Source organism: Ranitomeya variabilis, chromosome 1 (assembly GCF_051348905.1).
Source record: "Ranitomeya variabilis isolate aRanVar5 chromosome 1, aRanVar5.hap1, whole genome shotgun sequence".
Lineage (NCBI taxonomy): Eukaryota > Metazoa > Chordata > Amphibia > Anura > Dendrobatidae > Ranitomeya > Ranitomeya variabilis.
Window position 1 is genome coordinate 115,971,107 of NC_135232.1, and position 16,969 is coordinate 115,988,075.

The 16,969-nt window shown below is 50.6% G+C and overlaps 1 protein-coding gene across 1 annotated transcript in view; it reads right to left on the bottom strand.

Moving 5' to 3' along the window:
• The window catches only part of LOC143806921 (uncharacterized), a 192,541-nt gene that overhangs the window by 120,679 nt on the left and 54,893 nt on the right, over positions 1-16,969 (bottom strand). The window contains exons 13-18 of the mRNA XM_077287965.1: positions 11,738-11,867; positions 10,684-10,751; positions 10,475-10,604; positions 9,897-9,964; positions 9,585-9,717; positions 9,382-9,449 (exon numbers count right to left, since the gene is read on the bottom strand). Coding sequence (XP_077144080.1) covers positions 9,382-9,449; positions 9,585-9,717; positions 9,897-9,964; positions 10,475-10,604; positions 10,684-10,751; positions 11,738-11,867 — 597 coding nt within the window. The remainder of the gene's footprint in view (positions 1-9,381; positions 9,450-9,584; positions 9,718-9,896; positions 9,965-10,474; positions 10,605-10,683; positions 10,752-11,737; positions 11,868-16,969) is intronic.

Below are 16,969 nucleotides of genomic sequence, written 5' to 3' on the forward strand. Positions count from 1 at the left end.
TGCCACTGCAGTGGCGTTGTCGGACAGAATCCTGATTGGGCGACCTGCCAGGAAGGGAGGGAATTGGAGAAGTGCCAACCTGATTGCCCGAATTTCCAAGATGTTGATCGAAAGACGTGATTCCTAGGGGGACCAGCGGCCCTGAGCAGTGTGATGAAGGAGCACTGCTCCCCAGCCTAGAAAACTGGCATCTGTTGTCAGAACTAACGAATGTACTGGAAGAAATGACTTCCCTTGACTCAGGGAGGATTTCACTGTTCACCCTTAGAGACTATCTGACTCACCGGGGAAGTATGAACCGACGGTTGAGGGAGAACAGGTTCCTGTCCCAAACAGCCAGGAGGGCATGCTGTAGGGGCAGAGGTGTAATTGAGCAAATGGATCCGCCTCCATATCTGCTGCCATCCTGCCGAGAACGCTCATACTGAAGCGCAGAGAGTGAGTGACAGGCTGAGAGAGCTTCTGAGCTTCTTGCTGTAAAACCGAGATCTTTTCTGGAAGGGAAATTTGTTTTTTTTTTTTTTTGTTTTTTTTGAAGGTCATCTTCAAACCTAGGCGAGAGAGTATCTATCGTGATGTTCATGGCCTCCTCGCAGGTGTGGAAAGAGGGCCTTTGATGAGAATATCGTCTAGATACTGTAGCACCACCACTCCTCGAGTGTGGAGTAAGGCCACGGCAGCCGCCATGACCTTGGTGAATACACTAGGGGCGATGGCGAGGCCGAAGGGCAGAGCAACGAATTGAAAGTGATCTTCCTGAACTGCGTAGCAAAGAAACCTTTGGTGAGAAGGTAAAATAGGAATGTGGAGGTATGTGTCCTGGATGTCTATAGACGCCAGGAATTAGCCTTTTTCCATGGAGGCGATGACAGAACGAAGCGATTCCATCCGGAACCGTCGCACCCTGATGAACTTGTTCAGCAGTTTTAGGTCCAGTATGGGCCATACTGTACCGTCATTCTTTGGAACAATGAAGAGGTTTGAATAAAAACCTTGAAAACTTTCGCTTTGAGGAACCGGAATAATAACTCTGTCCTTTCTCAGAGCTTATAGTTTGTATCCGGAGGACACTAGGTCGCGGACCCGCTCGTCCTGAACGACCGAGAGCCACGCGGCACTGAAGGAAAGCAGGCGGCCGCCTACTTTGAGGGTGTTCCCCGGATAGCACAGGGATTCCTTGTGTAGGAAGATCTGCCCGTTCTGGAGCCTCTGGATCCCGACTGACTAGGCCTGCTTTTCCATCAAGGGGAAGGTTTATAAGAGGCCTGGGAACCTCTGTCTCCACGTTGTGCCTGGCCGGAACTGGGAGATGTTGAAGTAGAGGACCAGTTTGAGTTGTAACGAAAAAAAAAAAAAAAAATCGGGACCGAGCCTGTGGTTGCAGGTTCCAAAAGGGTCGAGAGGGTCTCTCTTGTGGATGAAATTTTACTCTTCCCTCCAGTGGCGTCGGAAATTAATTGGTCGACCTTTTCGCCAAAAAAGGCGACCGCTGTTATATGGTAGAAAAGTCAATGACTTTTTGGAAGCAGAATCCACACGCCAGACCCTGAGCCATAAGGACCTCCAGATGGTGATGGCGTTTGCTGCTGCTTGAGAAGCGCAGTTAGTACAAGAAAAGTGGTGCACTCTGCATAGAAAAAAGGTATCCGTCATTATCTCTAACGCTAATAAGCATTCGGTGATGCCTGTACTAATAAAGAATATAATTTCCACGTAAAACTTTCAAGCTTTGAGTGTGCGGCTGTTTTTCTATAGACATTGAGAAGCGCAGTTAGCAGCATCCAGGGACGCGGTCACTACAAAATCTCCACCTCTGGCTGTCTGAGTAGCAAGGTCTGCTATCTCGGGGGGAAGATTGGTATCCAGCACCACTGAAGACAAGACCTCAGCCCAGTGGGTCATAGCCTTAGCCACCCACATAGCGGAAAAAGATGGAAAGAGTGCGGCCGCTGAGGCTTCAAAGGCTGAACGCGCCATATTGTCGATATGACAATCGATTGGGTTTTTAATAGAGGCGCCCTCCGAAGAGGATAAAACAGATTTAGCAGCCAGGCGCGATCGGGGGAGACCGTCACCAATCTTTTCTTGGATCCTGGGCAAAAGGATATTTTGACTCCATGGGCTTCTGCCCCATGAATCGTTTATCTGGACAGATCTTGTGAGAATCAACAAATTCCTTAAATTCGGGATGAGTGGCGAACACTCTGTGAGCTTACTTGGTCCTCTTAAAGGACACGGCATGATCCGTTTTAGATAAAGGTTCCTTTTCAAGCTTCAAAGCCTTATTCACGGACTCAATGAGAGAGTTGAGAGTCTCCTGATCGTGATGAAATTCCTGATCTAGGGACGTATCAGAATCGTCCTCTGAAACAGGTTCTCTACTGGCCCCAATGGAAGGGGAGCGAGAAATGGAGGTCTCAGAACCCAAATCCCGGTGATAGTCTGGGTATATGGCATGAGTCCTTTTCCTGGAAGAGCGAGAGCTCCTTGGCAAGGTAAGACCCCTGGAGTATGAGGGGTTCTGACGATAAGAAGAGTCGTCCGTAATAGTGCCCTGGTTAGAGGAAGGGTCTCGGAACAAGTCAACGCTTTTGCCAGAGATGTCATAGACCGGGAAAGGGAGGTAGCCCACTCAGGGGGACTAGGCTCACAGGGTTCGGTATCAGAATCAGGTGGTTCCTGAGCAGTCACCGGTTCACAAGCTGTGCACAATGCAGTATTGTGACCCTGGGGTAGTGACACCTTACAAGAGGTACATGCAGCGAAGAACACAGTGTGGGTTTCCCAGACTTTTTGTGAGCCTTTGAGACATAGCATAGCCTTGAGGAGAGCGCTTACTAAGAGGGGAAGGGTTAAGCTATGTTTCTGCAGCTTACCCAGGTCCTGTGTCTTGAGTCCCCCGGGGAGGTCCGCAGTGTATGCACGGAAATTGCTCGTCCTGAAGGCTGTGATTCAAAAAGGCTGGAGCAGCACTGCAGCATTAGCCCTGTGGGTGTACCAAGATGGCCACCGAGATCAGGAAGTGAGAGCGCTTCTCAGGGAACGAGAAGCGCCAGAAAGAGTGGGTGGCGGTAACTGCCGGTGGGCGTGGCCAAAACTACGGCCTGTATGAAGGGGAAAAGCCGGGGGCTAAATTTAAAAACCTGCGGTTGCAGCCTGCAGCGCCGGGACCGCTATTAGCGCCATTCTTAAGCCACACTCCTTCATTGAATTGCCGCACTGCGGACCACCCACGGACCCGGGCTTTAAGGTGCGAACCTCCCATACCCCGGGGGGCAAGGACCCCCAGCGCCTTGGCCCCGGTGCTCAATCCACCGTCGCCATAGTTAGAGGGGGTGGAGAGCTTCTGCCGCCTTGCGCCATCCGCTATATCAGTGGTGATGCAGTGGGGGGGGGGGGGGCTGCACAGACGCCATACATATTTATGTCCGGCTATGCACCTGGCTCCAGGAGAGGTACATGGAGGGCTACTCCATGTGGTCGCCTGCTATAGAGGGGGGAGATCGGAACGCGAAGGAACCGTCACCCGTAAGGTGAGCTCAGGGCTGGCATCCAACGGTGCTCCACGTACTTGCCTGTTGATGATTCGGGGGAGATTGGAACCTAGAAAGGAACCGTAGTCCCCATTCGCTGCCTTAAGGGAAAAAAGGAGATTTTTGTGTACTCACCGTAAAATCTTTCTCTTAGCCTCTAATTGGGGGACACAGGACCATGGGTGTTATGCTGCTGTCCACTAGGAGGCGACACTATGCATAATCTGAAAAAGATTAACCGTGGCTCCTCCTCTGCAGTATACACCCCTGGATGGCGTCAGCCTTCTCCAGTTTTGTGCAAATGCAGTAGGAGGAACGTAACATGAATGACATAACCATGCCTATAAGAAGGCAACTTATGTACGAGCTCAAGAAAACAATATGAGAACTCAACAGTAACAACGGCCCAAAAAGGGCAACAGGGTGGGAGCTGTGTCCCCCAATTAGAGGCTAAGAGAAAGATTTTACGGTGAGTACACAAAAATCTCCTTTACTCTGTCGCCTCATTGGGGGACACAGGACCATGGGACGTCCTAAAGCAGTCCCTGGGTGGGAAGCAATGGACGAATATTGTGCAGACAGGCCTCTATACTTGGGACACCGCCGCCTGCAGAACACATCTACCCAGGCTCGCTTCCGCTGAGGACTGGGTATGAACCCTGTAGTGTTTAGTAAACGAGTGTGGGCTAGTCCAAGTGGCCGCCTTACACACTTGCTGTGCCGAAGCCTGGAGCCGAATGGCCAGGAGGCCCCTACCGCCCGTGTAGAGTGTGCCGTAATACTGGCTGGAAGAGGAGAATTCTTAAGGCGGTAGGGGTTGGAGGTGAAGTCTATTTTGTATCCGGAAGACACTAGTTCCCTGACCCACCTGTCTTCTGTAGTAGGCATCCAGACTTGCTGGAAGAGCAAAGTCGGCCGCCTACGGGTGGGATGTCTTCCGGGGTCCGTGAGTAATGAGGAGGAAAAAATCTGAGGTTTACCTCTTTTGGGCTTTGACTGGCCTGCTTTTAACTGCCAGGTCTTGTCCGACCTTTGCGTCGACCATGAGTTGTCCCTGTGTGGGGAACGGTTATGATTTTGTGCTGGACGCGAGACGGACCCGCCCGAGGAATTCCGAAAGGATCGGAATCGGTTTTGTTACACTTCTTGTAAGTGCGTATAGGTTTCAGTTGAGGGAGAGGGGTACTCTTCCCCCCCGGTGGCGTTGGATATCATTGTGTCCAACTTTTCACCGAAAGGTCACCCACTGAGATATGGGAGGTGCGTGAGGGACTTCTTTGAGGCTGCGTCCGCTTTCCATTCCGCAGCCAGAGGATACGCCGAATCGTGATGGCGTTTGATGCTATCCCCGCTACGCCCCTTGCTGAATACAGAGCTGCATGAAGCATGTAATCTGCTACAACTGCTATTTGAGCCGCTTGGTCCGACAGCTCAGGAGCAGATGCTTGGAGGCCAGCTTGTAAATTTTTGGCCCAAGCCAGTATGGCCTTGGCAGCCCAAACTGAAGAGAATGCGGGAGCCAGGGAGGCCCCTGCCGCCTCGAAAATTGAACGAGCCATGCGTTCTAACTGCCGGTCTGCTACGTCCCTGAGGGTTGAGCTATATGGCAGTGAAAGGAGAGTCTGTGCTGCTAGTCTAGAGACTGGGGGGTCCACTTCGGGTGGATCTGTCCATTCCTTGGTGTCCTTCTGTGGGAAAGGGTACCTTGCCTCCAGATATTTGCGATTAGCGAATTTTTTCTTTTCTCAGGTTGTGAGAGCTGCTCTATAAGGATCGCTTTAAACTCTGGGCGGTTAGAGAAAACCTTAGGCGGCTTCAGATGTCCTTCAAAGGAAATCCTCTGGTGGCAGATTAGAAATGTCCAGCACCCGATGGATGGAAGAGATTATGTCCTCTACTAGCGCTGTATTGCTAGGGGGATTGGGACCAGGGACCCCACCGTTTCCCTGTCTGAATCGGAGTCACAGATGCCTTCCGAATCCTGTGCATCACTGAGGCGTCCCCTGCTGGGTGAGCTGGGGAGGAGGCCTTCTCTGGTCGGGGACTGCGGAGATCTGCATTGTCTGACCCTGGAAGGGAATGGTCTAGATGACTTGGAACTACGGTGTCTCTCCCTAGAAGGGGATGACCATGTGCTATGGGATGACGCAGATGGGCTTGACCTATGGGTCCGCTTGCGTCCTGACCTAGACGTGGATGTGCCAGGTCGTTCTGTTCCTGAGTCAAGCTCTCCCTTTGCTGGGTAGCGGTCATAGTCGAGTCATGACTCTGCAGAGCCCGAAGCAATGTGGAGGTTTGGTTATCTATAGACTGCGTCATAGATTGCGACCTCTGAATGACCCATTCCGGCGTGGCATTAGACACCGAGGCATTGGCAGGGGCTTCTTGGGGCTCTGACGCAGTAGTCTGGATGCAGTCCTGGCAGCGTGTTACGTGCTGCCACTGGGGAGAGCGGTCCAGCAGGCTGTACAGAATGCATAATAGCAGTCCTGCCTGGTTCTCTTGGACCTTGAGCCCGGCATAGTGCACAGAGTGCAGAAGGGCTGCTATGCAAAGGACCTTACAGGGGTAGAGAACCCTATAGGGGAGCCTTATAGGTAACATGGATTCACAGCCGAGTAAAACAACCCAGCTGTGATCTTACCCCACGAGTATTCCCCCTGGTCCAGCGCCCCCCGGAGACTGGCTGGCCTGGTCCTGCTGACCGGGAGATGCAGGGTTAATCCTTGCTGCAGTAGAAATGGCCGCCGAGGAGAAGAGGCAGGGGGAGAAGGGGCGGAGAGCTGAGAAAAAGGCAGCAAAGCTGTGTAAAAACGCGCCCTTTCTGTCTCGATCCACCCCCTTTATGACACTGTAGAGTGTCATATTTGTCATCCGGGGGGCGGGCCGGGGGGGGGCGGAGAGGAGGCGGCGGCTACAGCTAGGCCGGACCCGGGGCCTAAATTAGATGCCTGATGCCCAGAAAGGCTCCAGGCCGGCGCGGAAGTCCGGGGGGTGGTCGGATCTGAACCGGGCCCCCCCGGATTTAAAGGCAGGATAGCGGTGGGGCTGTAAGCGGGAGGGGGGCCCTGTGAGGGGTCCCCCTGAGGCAGTATAGAGCTGGTGCTGCCGCAGAGACAGGGGCGCAGGGAGCCCTGTGTCTGTATGTGCCATGCCTGCCTGCACTCCTCCCGGCCCAGACAGGAGCCCACAGCTGGGCTGGGGTCCCTGGATGCAGGCGCAGTGTGCTGGCCCATTGCTGGGAGCTGTAGAATGCTGCCTGTACAGGCCCTACCTGAGGCGTCTCAACCTAATACCCCCAGAGGGGGATTAGGGAGGGTGCTGTTGTCATCTTCAGGGGGCTTTATCCTCACCTCGACCTCAACCCAGAAACCAAAAGGAATTGGGGAAGGAGGGGGGAGTCTCGACTTCGAACCAGCACCCGAGGGACTGGGGAAGGAGCAACATGGGGAATAGCCATCTCTACTTCAACGGGCACCCCGTAATAGGGGGCCGAGGAAGGAGTCATGCCGGGAGTCTCACAGGAGACCCACTTTTCTTCATCTGCAATCCGTTGGAAAAAAACGGAGTAAAAAAATCTTAGGTGTGCCTCCAATGCGACACTAAGCAAAAACTGGAGAAGGCTGACGCCGTCCAGGGGTGTATACTGCAGAGGAGGAGCCACGGTTAATCTTCTTCAGATTATGCATAGTGTCGCCTCCTAGTGGACAGCAGCATAACACCCATGGTCCTGTGTCCCCCAATGAGGTGACAGAGTAAATAGAATAAAAAGTAAAAAATTAAAATAAAAACCGGTGGGGTCTGAAAGCAGACCCAAGTACCTCCTACAGACACTAAGCAAGAACTGGTTCACTTAAAGCCAGCAGGAGGGTGTATACTGCAGGGGAGGAGCTATTCTTTCTGTATTTGCTTACTGTCCTCCTAGTGGTAGCAGCATAACACCCATGGTCCTGTGTCCCCCAATGAGGCGTAGGAGAAATTCTTTTCTCCGAGCCATTCATTGGGGGACACAGACAGTGGGTGTATGCTGCTGCACTAGGAGGCTGACACTAAGTGATACAAAGAAAGTTAGCTCCTTCTCTGCTGTATACACTCTGCTGCTGGCTCTCAGAGAACCAGTTCAGTGCAAAAGAAGTAAGATATCAATAACATACGAGAGTATAGCATGTCAAATTATAAAAACAAGTACAAGGTAATAACAGGGTGGGAGCTGTGTCCCCCAATGAATGGCTCGGAGAAAAGGATTTTACGGCGAGTACACAAAAATCCCTATTTCTCCTTCACCTCATTGGGGGACACAGACCGTGGGACGTCCCAAAGCAGTCCCTGGGTGGGGACATCATCAGATCAGGCCCTGTGTAACCGCTACTTACAAGTGCGCCACTGCGGCCTGCAGAGTCCGCCTGCCCAGACTCACATCTGCGGAAGTCAGGGAATTATAGTGCTTCAAGAATGCAAGCGGACTGGACAAACCCGCAAGCTTGCAGGTGTGCTTTGACGACACCTGGTGCCTAGAACCCAAGAAACCTCGATAGATAGGGAGATAGGCTGACATCTAACACGGAAGGACTCCTGGATGGTGTAACGAATCGACCAGGCTAACATGGCCGATGGAGCGTCAGGAAGCCTTCCTCTTACCGTCAGGAAGCCCAAATAAAGTGTCCAACCCTCGGAAGGACCAAGATGGCCAACGAGAGCTGCAGAGTCAGTAAAGTCTCGCAGAGAGCGAGAAGCGCCAAATCGGGGGGCGGAGCCACAGACGCGATGTGGGCGAAGCCTCGAGACTTCCATGAATACATTTCTGCAGCCGGCGAGAGCAATACCAAGGGTAGAAGTGAGGGGCGTTGAAGTTGCCGAGAAAAGCGAGCGCTCCCGGGCCAGTCAAAAAGCACCAGAAATGTGGGTGGAGCCTCCTTAGCGCGCCATAGTGAGGGTGCGGCTCCTGGGATGCGGCCTACACATCGGCCGAAGCCGGGGGCTAAATTTTTGCAGGTGGCTGGAGTGTTACCTCAGGGAAATGGGCCACAGGGAAGCCATGGCTGATGCTACCTGTCAGCATGTGAATATCCCACTGCAGAGGCCCACCGCTGACTGAATCCACTCACCATCGGTGCGCGTCCCGGCATGGAGCCTCCACGGATGACTGGGTTTCAGCACCGTGGAAAGCGCGCGCACTCTACTGTTCTCCTGCAGGTCAGGTATTGCAGCGTGGACGGTGCAGGGATAGAGGGATAAACCTCAATCCACCATCCCTTTGTTAGAGAGGTGGAGAGGAACCGTCTGCCTCCTTGTACCATCCGCTTTAGAGTGGTGGTACAGTGGGGGCTGCTCGGACGCCATAGACAGGGTGTACAGGGCCAGTTGTCTGGCAATAGGCCTGGCTGGGGAAGAGGGTACGTGGAGGCGACACTCCACGTGCTCATCCGTTCAGGGTGCGGGGAGATCGGTGCCCTTGAAGGGACCCGTCGCCCCATTCATCCGTGGAAAAATTAAAAATCAAAAAAGGTAAAAGTTGAAAAGTAAAATACGAGTTTTGGGTCTGAATAGCAGACCCGTCTGTGTGCCTCCTACGGACACTAAGCAAGAACTGGTTAGCTGAGAGCCAGCAGGAGGGTGTCTTTCTTTGTATCACTTAGTGTCAGCCTCCTGGTGGCAGCAGCATACACCCACGGTCTGTGTCCCCCAATGAGGCGAAGGAGAAAACAGGATCAATCATTGAAGTGTCAATGGTTGGATCCTCATCTCCCTAGACATCATCTATTGGTCGCCAAGTTACGTGTCCACATTGTGTACTGGCTTTAGTATTGAGCTCAATTTAATGACAAGTTAGTCTTTTTCCCAGTCTTACTTTTCTGCTTCATCCTTTTGCTTCTGTTGATCCACACTGGAGCATTCTTCCAGTACGTTATCATTACCCTGAAAAACAAAAGCAAATCAATTGCATCAACAGAAAAACCTAACATTGCAAGAGGTTTTTCAGGCAATACATTTGGTTAGTGCATCTAGAAATTCAGAAAGTTTCAACAATGTGTGTAATACAGTGTAAAGTACCTTCTCGTCGTCTTTATCATTGCTATGATCTTCTGGGGGTTCATGTTGCTCCTCAGTGGAAACCTTTGTCTTTAAAGAAGCTTTGGATAAGTTTGGAGTTGGGTGTGCTCTGCGCCCTTGAGGCACTTTTTGTCTTAAAGTAAGATAAAGTGAAAGGTTATACAAACGCTGTATTCGCATAAGCACAATACACAACTCCCCCTGATGATCCTGCATCTAATCTATTGGTCTCCAAGTTACATTGTGTACTGGCTTCAGCTCTGAACATGTACATTAATTGATACAATAGTATAGATTTCTTTTTGGTCTTACTTTTCTGCTTGATCCATTTGCTTTTCTTCCTCCACACTGAGACATTCTTCCTGTACTTTATTAGCACCCTGAAAAACCAATTGACTCAACAGATTAATCTAGTAGTGTGAGAGTATTTTCACACATTACAAATTGTTAGCGCATCTATTAAACTGATATAATTTCAACAATATGGCCTGGATTTATCAAGGTGATTTATGACAGAATTCTGGCGTAAATCATAAAATGTCAAATTTTTTTTTGCGATACTCGAAGCTGAGAAAAATAGTTTTGAATTTCAGCATTTTTACTCCAGCTCAGGCCAGCTTTTCCAAAGTGGGCAGAACAGGGAACACTGATGAATCCTGCCCAACAGAAATAAAAAAGATGGTGTAATTTACACTAGAAATGTATGGCAGCCATTAGCTGGAGTAACATTTCTGGCTGAGGTACACCCAAGTTAAAATATGTGCCAAATTCATTAAAAGACCTAATTAATCTGATGCAAATCACTCCAGAAGATGCCTTTATTAAGACTGGTGTCTAAAACTCTAGTCTAAATTAATGGAAGCCCATGTGTATAATACAGTGTAACGTACCTTCCCAACACTGATATCCTTATTATCGGGTGGGTGATCACTTTGTTCATCAATGGAAACCTTCTTCTTTACAGAAGCTCTGGATAAGTTTGGAGCCGGCTGTGCTTTGCGCCCCTGAGGTATCTCTGGTCTAAAATAAATAAATGAAAGTAACAATCTAGAACACTTGTGATGAATGAGAATATGATAAAATGATAGTTTGCACTCACTTAGATATTGCATCCTGTTCACTAGGTTGACCAGCTGCTGCATCTGATGCTTTATTTGAAGGGTCAAACTACAAAAGAATAAAAAAATATAATCTTTTCAAGAATTACATAGATGGTAACTGAGCTGGTCTCCACCTGTACAACTAGTAAACCTACTTTGCCTCTCAGCTTGTGGTGCTGATTGTAAGCCTACCAAATACAGTCAGGCCCAGGCGAGCATGATTTGCATTTGCAGTCATTATTAGGAACTACTAAATGGATAACGATAAGGCTAGGGCTACATGGCGACAACCACACACGTCAGGTAGACTAAGTTTGCTAGGCGTAACTGCTACATCGCACCTCAATACAAGTGATCGGGGTGACACTGGAATCCCTAGTATACTGGGACTGCAACAAGCAACTCACAACCGCGTCTGATTTTTCACATTTGTATTGCACTAGTATGTATCAGCGACACCGAGCAAACTTTAAGGCTATGTGCACACGTTGCGGATTGGGGTGCAGAATTTTCAGCACAAAATTCGCATCTCCTGGCAGAAACCGCAGGTGCGGATTAGCCACGGATATTGTGCGGTTTTGATGCGGAATTAATGCAGATTTTTGGTGGATTTTCTGCAGTTTTTACCACTTCTGATTTCCATAATGGAAAGGTGCAGAAACGCTGCAGTTCCGCACAAAAGAAGTGACATGCACTTCTTTTCAATCTGCAGCGGATTCAGTGTGGATTTTTCCTCACCATTAGCACAGCTTTTTTTTTCCTATTGATTTACATTGTACTGTAAATCACTGTGTGGAACTGCAGCGTTTCTAGGTGGAAAAATCCGCTGCGGATCAGCACAAATTCCGCATCGTGTGCACACAGCCCTAGTGCACGGCAGGTGTTATCCCAAAGTCACCGTATGGCCCCAGTCTAATAGGAACTTTTGCCTTTCTCTAGACCTCAGGCACCAGTAAGCGAGCTCATAGGATGTATCTAAACAAACGATTCCCAGTTAGGATAAAGGGAATTAGCAAGGAATAGGCCACTAAGTAAGAAATATTAAATTCACACCTTCTCATTAGCACAAGAGCTGGTTTCTTCTTGGGCGACATTCACAGGCTCCATTTCACCCAGTGCGATATTAGAAGCAACTACCGGGACATCTGAGGCTTGCGGCTCGGCTTTGTCCACCTCACCGAGGCTGCGATGTATGATAAGAGAGAAATTCATTAACCCTGTTTTTTTTTCTTTTGCAAAACCCATCAACTAGTCTATGAGAGTTATGGAAAGCGATTAAGTGGGATAAAAAGATCCAGTTTTACCAATTTCCAGGAATCCTAGTGGTGAGCACTATAGCAGTGACATGATATGGATAGCACATAACTTACACTTTACTCTAGTAAATGCTCCAATTCTACACCATCTGTTCTTGTGACTACAGATTGGTGTGTTCCTGTGTTATTACTCCTGAACATTCATTAATAAACTGATAATTGGGCGTTAACATTCTCTTTTTTAGTGGGATTTGTCCCTACATAGTCTGACAGTGCCAATAATGATTGGAGAACATCAGGCGTTGCAGAGAACACTGATAAAACACATGTATTCAGTCAAAAATTTACAGGACGAATAACAGAGGAACAGAAAATAAGCTCAATACAAAATGGTCCAGAATGGCATCATCATAAATACTAATCACTTAGACATGTTAGATAAGAGGATATGGGGTATCTCGGAGCCTTCATTGGGGCACACAGGATAGCTCCACCTCAGCAGGTACGACCCCCCTCTTCCCAGCTGGCACGAGTACTAAACAGTTAGTGAAAAAGTAGTAGGAAAAGCTACAACTAAATGAATAATTTGATCAAGCCCCACCATAAGCAACAAGAGCGGGTGCTGTGCCCCCTAATGAAGGCTCTGAGAAATAATTTATGGTAAGTACCCCAAATCCTCTAATCTATCGCTTCATTGCAGGACACAGGAGACCAAGGGATGTCCTAAAACAGTCCAGAGGGTGAGAAAAGAGGGATTTTTGGTACTCACCGTAAAATCTCTTTCTTGGAGCCTTCATTGGGGGACACAGATAATCGTGGGTGTATGCTGCTGCTGCTGCTAGGAGGCCGACACTATGCAAAAAAGGAAAAGAACGATAGCCCCTCCCCGGCAGTATACACCCACCTACAGGCACTGAGCACCTCAGTTGGTGAAAAAAGCAGTAGGAGAAAGCCATAACTGAGAACACATGAGTACCAACTCAATCAGGACTTGTAGGCCCAAACACGGTACCAAGAACAAATAACCAGGGAGGGTGCTGTGTCCCCCAATGAAGGCTCCAAGAAAAAGATTTTACGGTGAGTACCAAAAATCCCTCTCTCTTTATCGCTTCATTGGGGGACACAGATAACCGTGGGATGTCCAAAAGCAGTCCCAGAAAAGGGTGGGTAGGAAGGAAGTGAGAAAAAGGGTCAGGTCAGCCGGTGTGCGACCACCGCCTGCAGTACCTTCCTACCAAAATCTGCATCTGACGAGGTCTGGGTATGAACCCTGTAGAACCTCGTGAACGTATGTAAAGATGACCAGGTGGCGGCCTTGCAAACCTGCAAAGCGGAGGCCTGGTGACGAACAGCCCAGGAAGCACCGACAGCTCTGGTGGAGTGGGCCCGTACCCCGGGGGGGCTGTGTCTCTCAAGCACGGTAGGATTCCGTTATAGCAGAACGAATCCAGCGAGAAATAGTGGATTAGGACGCTTGAAGGCCTTTCCGGTGACCCTCAGCAATGACAAACAGAGTCGGATTTGCGAAAATGGGCAGTTCTAGAAAGATAGATCCGAACAGCCCTGACAACGTCAAGCTTGTGAAGAGACTTCTCTAAGGGGTGAACAGGAGAAGGGCAAAAAGAAGGAAGAATGATATCTTCATTGATGTGGAAAGTGGAAGCCACCTTGGGAAGAAATTCGGGGATTTAGAACGACCTTGTCCTGATGAAGAATCAGGAAGGGGGAGCGGCAGGATAATGCTGCCAGCTCAGAAACTCTTCTAATTGAAGTGATGGCAATGAGGAAGGCCACCTTCCAGGGAAGAAAGGAAAAAGACGTCCTGAAGCGGTTCAAAAGGAACGGTCCGAAGGGCACTGAGAACCAAACTGAGGTCCCAAAGTTCCAGCGGAGGACGAAAAGGAGGAGCAAGATGAGCAACTCATTGCAGAAAAGTCTTCACTTGAGAGACGGAAGCCAAGTCACTTTGGAAAAGAATGGACAAGGCGGAAACTTGACCCTTTAGGGTACTGAGGGACAAACCCGAGTCGAGACACGACTGCAGGAAGCCCAGAAAGTCCGGAAGGGAAAAAGTCATCAGAAAGACGTTGTGTGTCTCGCACCACCGGAAGAAAGCCTTCCAGTACCTGTGGTAAATGGGAGAAGAGGCCGGCTTCCTGGCTCTGATCATGGTCTGTATGACCTGATGAGAAAAACCAGACTCCCTCAGAACCGTGGCCTCAACAGCCATGCCGTTAAACGCAGGGACTGAGAACTCTGGTGGAAGAGTGGGCCCTGTGAGAGAAGATCTGACCGGTCTGGGAGTCTCCAAGGGGTATCCTCGAGCATGTTGACCAGCTCCGCGTACCAGGGGCGCCTTGGCCAGTCTGGAGCTATGAGTATGACCGGAATCCCCTCTAACTTTATCTTTTTTACTACCCTTGGGATCAAGGGAAGTGGGGGAAACAGGTAAGGAAACTGAAACAGCGACCATGGGATTACCAGGGCGTCGTGGCTGATGGCCAGAGGATCCCGGGATCTGGCGACAAACTGAGGAACTTTGTGGTTCATCCGAGATGCCATGAGGTCGACGTCTGGGGTGCCCCAACGAAGACAAATCTGGTCGAATACTGAGGGATGGAGAGACCACTCGCCCGCCGCCAGGCCCTGGAGGCTGAGGAAGTCGGCTGCCCAATTTTCGACGCCCGGAATGTGGACAGCTGAAATGACCGGAACGTGACGTTCCGCCCAATGAAGTATCCTTGCTGCCTCTGCCATTACCTGACTGCTGCGCGTCCCGCCCTGGTGGTTTAAGTATGCCACGGCCGTGGCGTTGTCCGACTGGATGCGGACGGGACGACCGGCCAGGAGTGATTGCCAGTGGAGTAGGGCAAGGAAGATTGCTCTGATCTCCAGTAAGTTGATAGGAAGAAGAGCCTCCTGGTGGGTCCAGGGACCCTGCGCTGTGAGATGTCGGAAGACCGCTCCCCAACCGAGCAGGCTGGCATCTTTGGTGATGACCTGCCACTGAAGCGGAAGGAAAGACCTCCCTCTGAGGAGCGATGAAGAGAGGGTCCACTAGGTCAGTGACTGCCGAACCTGCCATGCAGACGAACGGGGCGGTCCAGTGAGGTCGTGGATCTGTTCCAAGTGGAGAGAAGAAACAGTTGGAGGGGACGTGTGTGGAATTGGGCAAAGGGAATGGCCTCCATGGAGGCAACCATCTTTCCCAGGACTGCCATGCAGAACCGAAGCGAGTGAGGAGCTGGGTGTTTGAGAGATCGGGCTGCCTTGCGGAGACCGGAGAACTTGTCCAGTGGGAGGAAGACCCGAGCCAAGTTCGTGTAGAATTCCATGCCCAGGAAGGACAGACGCTGGCTGGGAATCAGGGAGGACTTGTCCCGGTTGATGATCCACCCGAGGCGAGTCAGTGTCCAGAGAGATCTGGAGGCTTCGCGCACAGTCTCGATGAGAAGAACCCCTGATCAAAAGATCGTTCAGGTAGGGGATGATGAGTAACCCCCTGGAACGAAGGATGGCCATGACCGCCGCCATGATCTTGGTGAAGATCCTGGGGGCGACGCCAGGCCGAACGGGAGGGCCATGAATTGGTAGTGCTCTTCCTGGACAGTAAACCGAAGGTACCTCTGGTGCCGTACGCAGATAGGAACATGAAGGTATGCATCCTGAATGTCCACCGAACACGAACTCCCCGGGCTCCATGGCGGCAATCACCGACTGCAAGGACTCCATCCTTAAGTGGCGGAGTCGAACATGGCGGTTCAAAAGCTTGAGATCCAGAATTGGGCGAAGGGAACCGTCCTTCTTGGGGACTACAAAGAGGTTAGAGTAGAACCCCGAAAAACGCTCGTTTGGAGGGACAGGAACGACTACGCCAGGCCTGAAGAAACCCGGGCAGTTGAGACGGTTGCCTTGGTGGCCGAGAGAGGAAGAAACAATTTTCCGGAAGGGAAGAAAATTCGATCTTGTATCTGGAGGTAACTACCTCTCTGACCCAGGCGTCGCTGACTACAGAGAGCCAGGCGTCCCGGAAGGAAAGAAGTCTGCCTCCCACCCTGGAAGTCATTCCAGGTGGGGGCGACCCGTCACTTGGAATAAAATCTATCGGAACGGGAGCCAGAGGACCTGGAAGGTTGGCTCTTAGTTCTCCATCTGGGGGCAGGCTTGTAAGATGGTCTCCTCCGCTCTCCTGAAGCGGAAGGTTGCTCCTGCTGGGAAGAGGAGTCAGAGGTCCGAAATTGACAAAAGTGCCTAAAAGGCCTAGGGCCCTTTTTATTGAAGAAACGTTTTGGTCTAGACTGAGGGAGGGAAGTACTTTTTCCTCCCGTGGCATCAGAAATGATCTGGTCTAAGTGAGAGCCAAAGAGTCTGGAAACCCTGAAAGGCTAGGTTGGTGAGACTTCTTAGAAGTTGTATCTGCACTCCATGCTTTGAGCCAAAGAATGCGGCGTATAGCAATGATGTTGCTACTTGCCCTTGCGGAACAGGCCGCTGCTTCCAAAGGAGGCAGCCAAAACGTATTTGCCCGCGTGGCCGATCTGGTCCGCCAAATCAGCCAGTTCCTGTGGGGAAGCCGAAGCCAAAATGCCTCGTCGAAGAATCTTGGCCCAGGCGGAAATGGCCTTTGCCACCCAGGTGGAGGCGAAACTGGGGCAGAGGGAAGCTCCTGATGCCTCGAAAGCTGGTTTGGCTAGAGTCTCAATCTGTCTGTCCGTAGCGTCCTTAAGCGACGTGCCGTCAGGTAAGGATAGGACCGTCTTGGATGAAAGACGGGAAGCCGGCGGGTCCACCTTTGGAGATTCTGCCCATTTGGCAAGGAGGTCAGCACTAAATGGGTATAATACGTCCAGGTGCTTTCTACCTGGGAAGCGCTTCTCAGGATGTTCCCAGTGCTTAGACAGGGTAGACTCAAATTCCTCGTGATTGGGAAAGGAGCGAAAAGGACGCTTGACCAGTTTGAAGGAGACAGAAGGATCCTGTGAGGGAACCTCGTCCTGTTTAAGCTTAAGAGTTTGGGAGATAGCCAAGA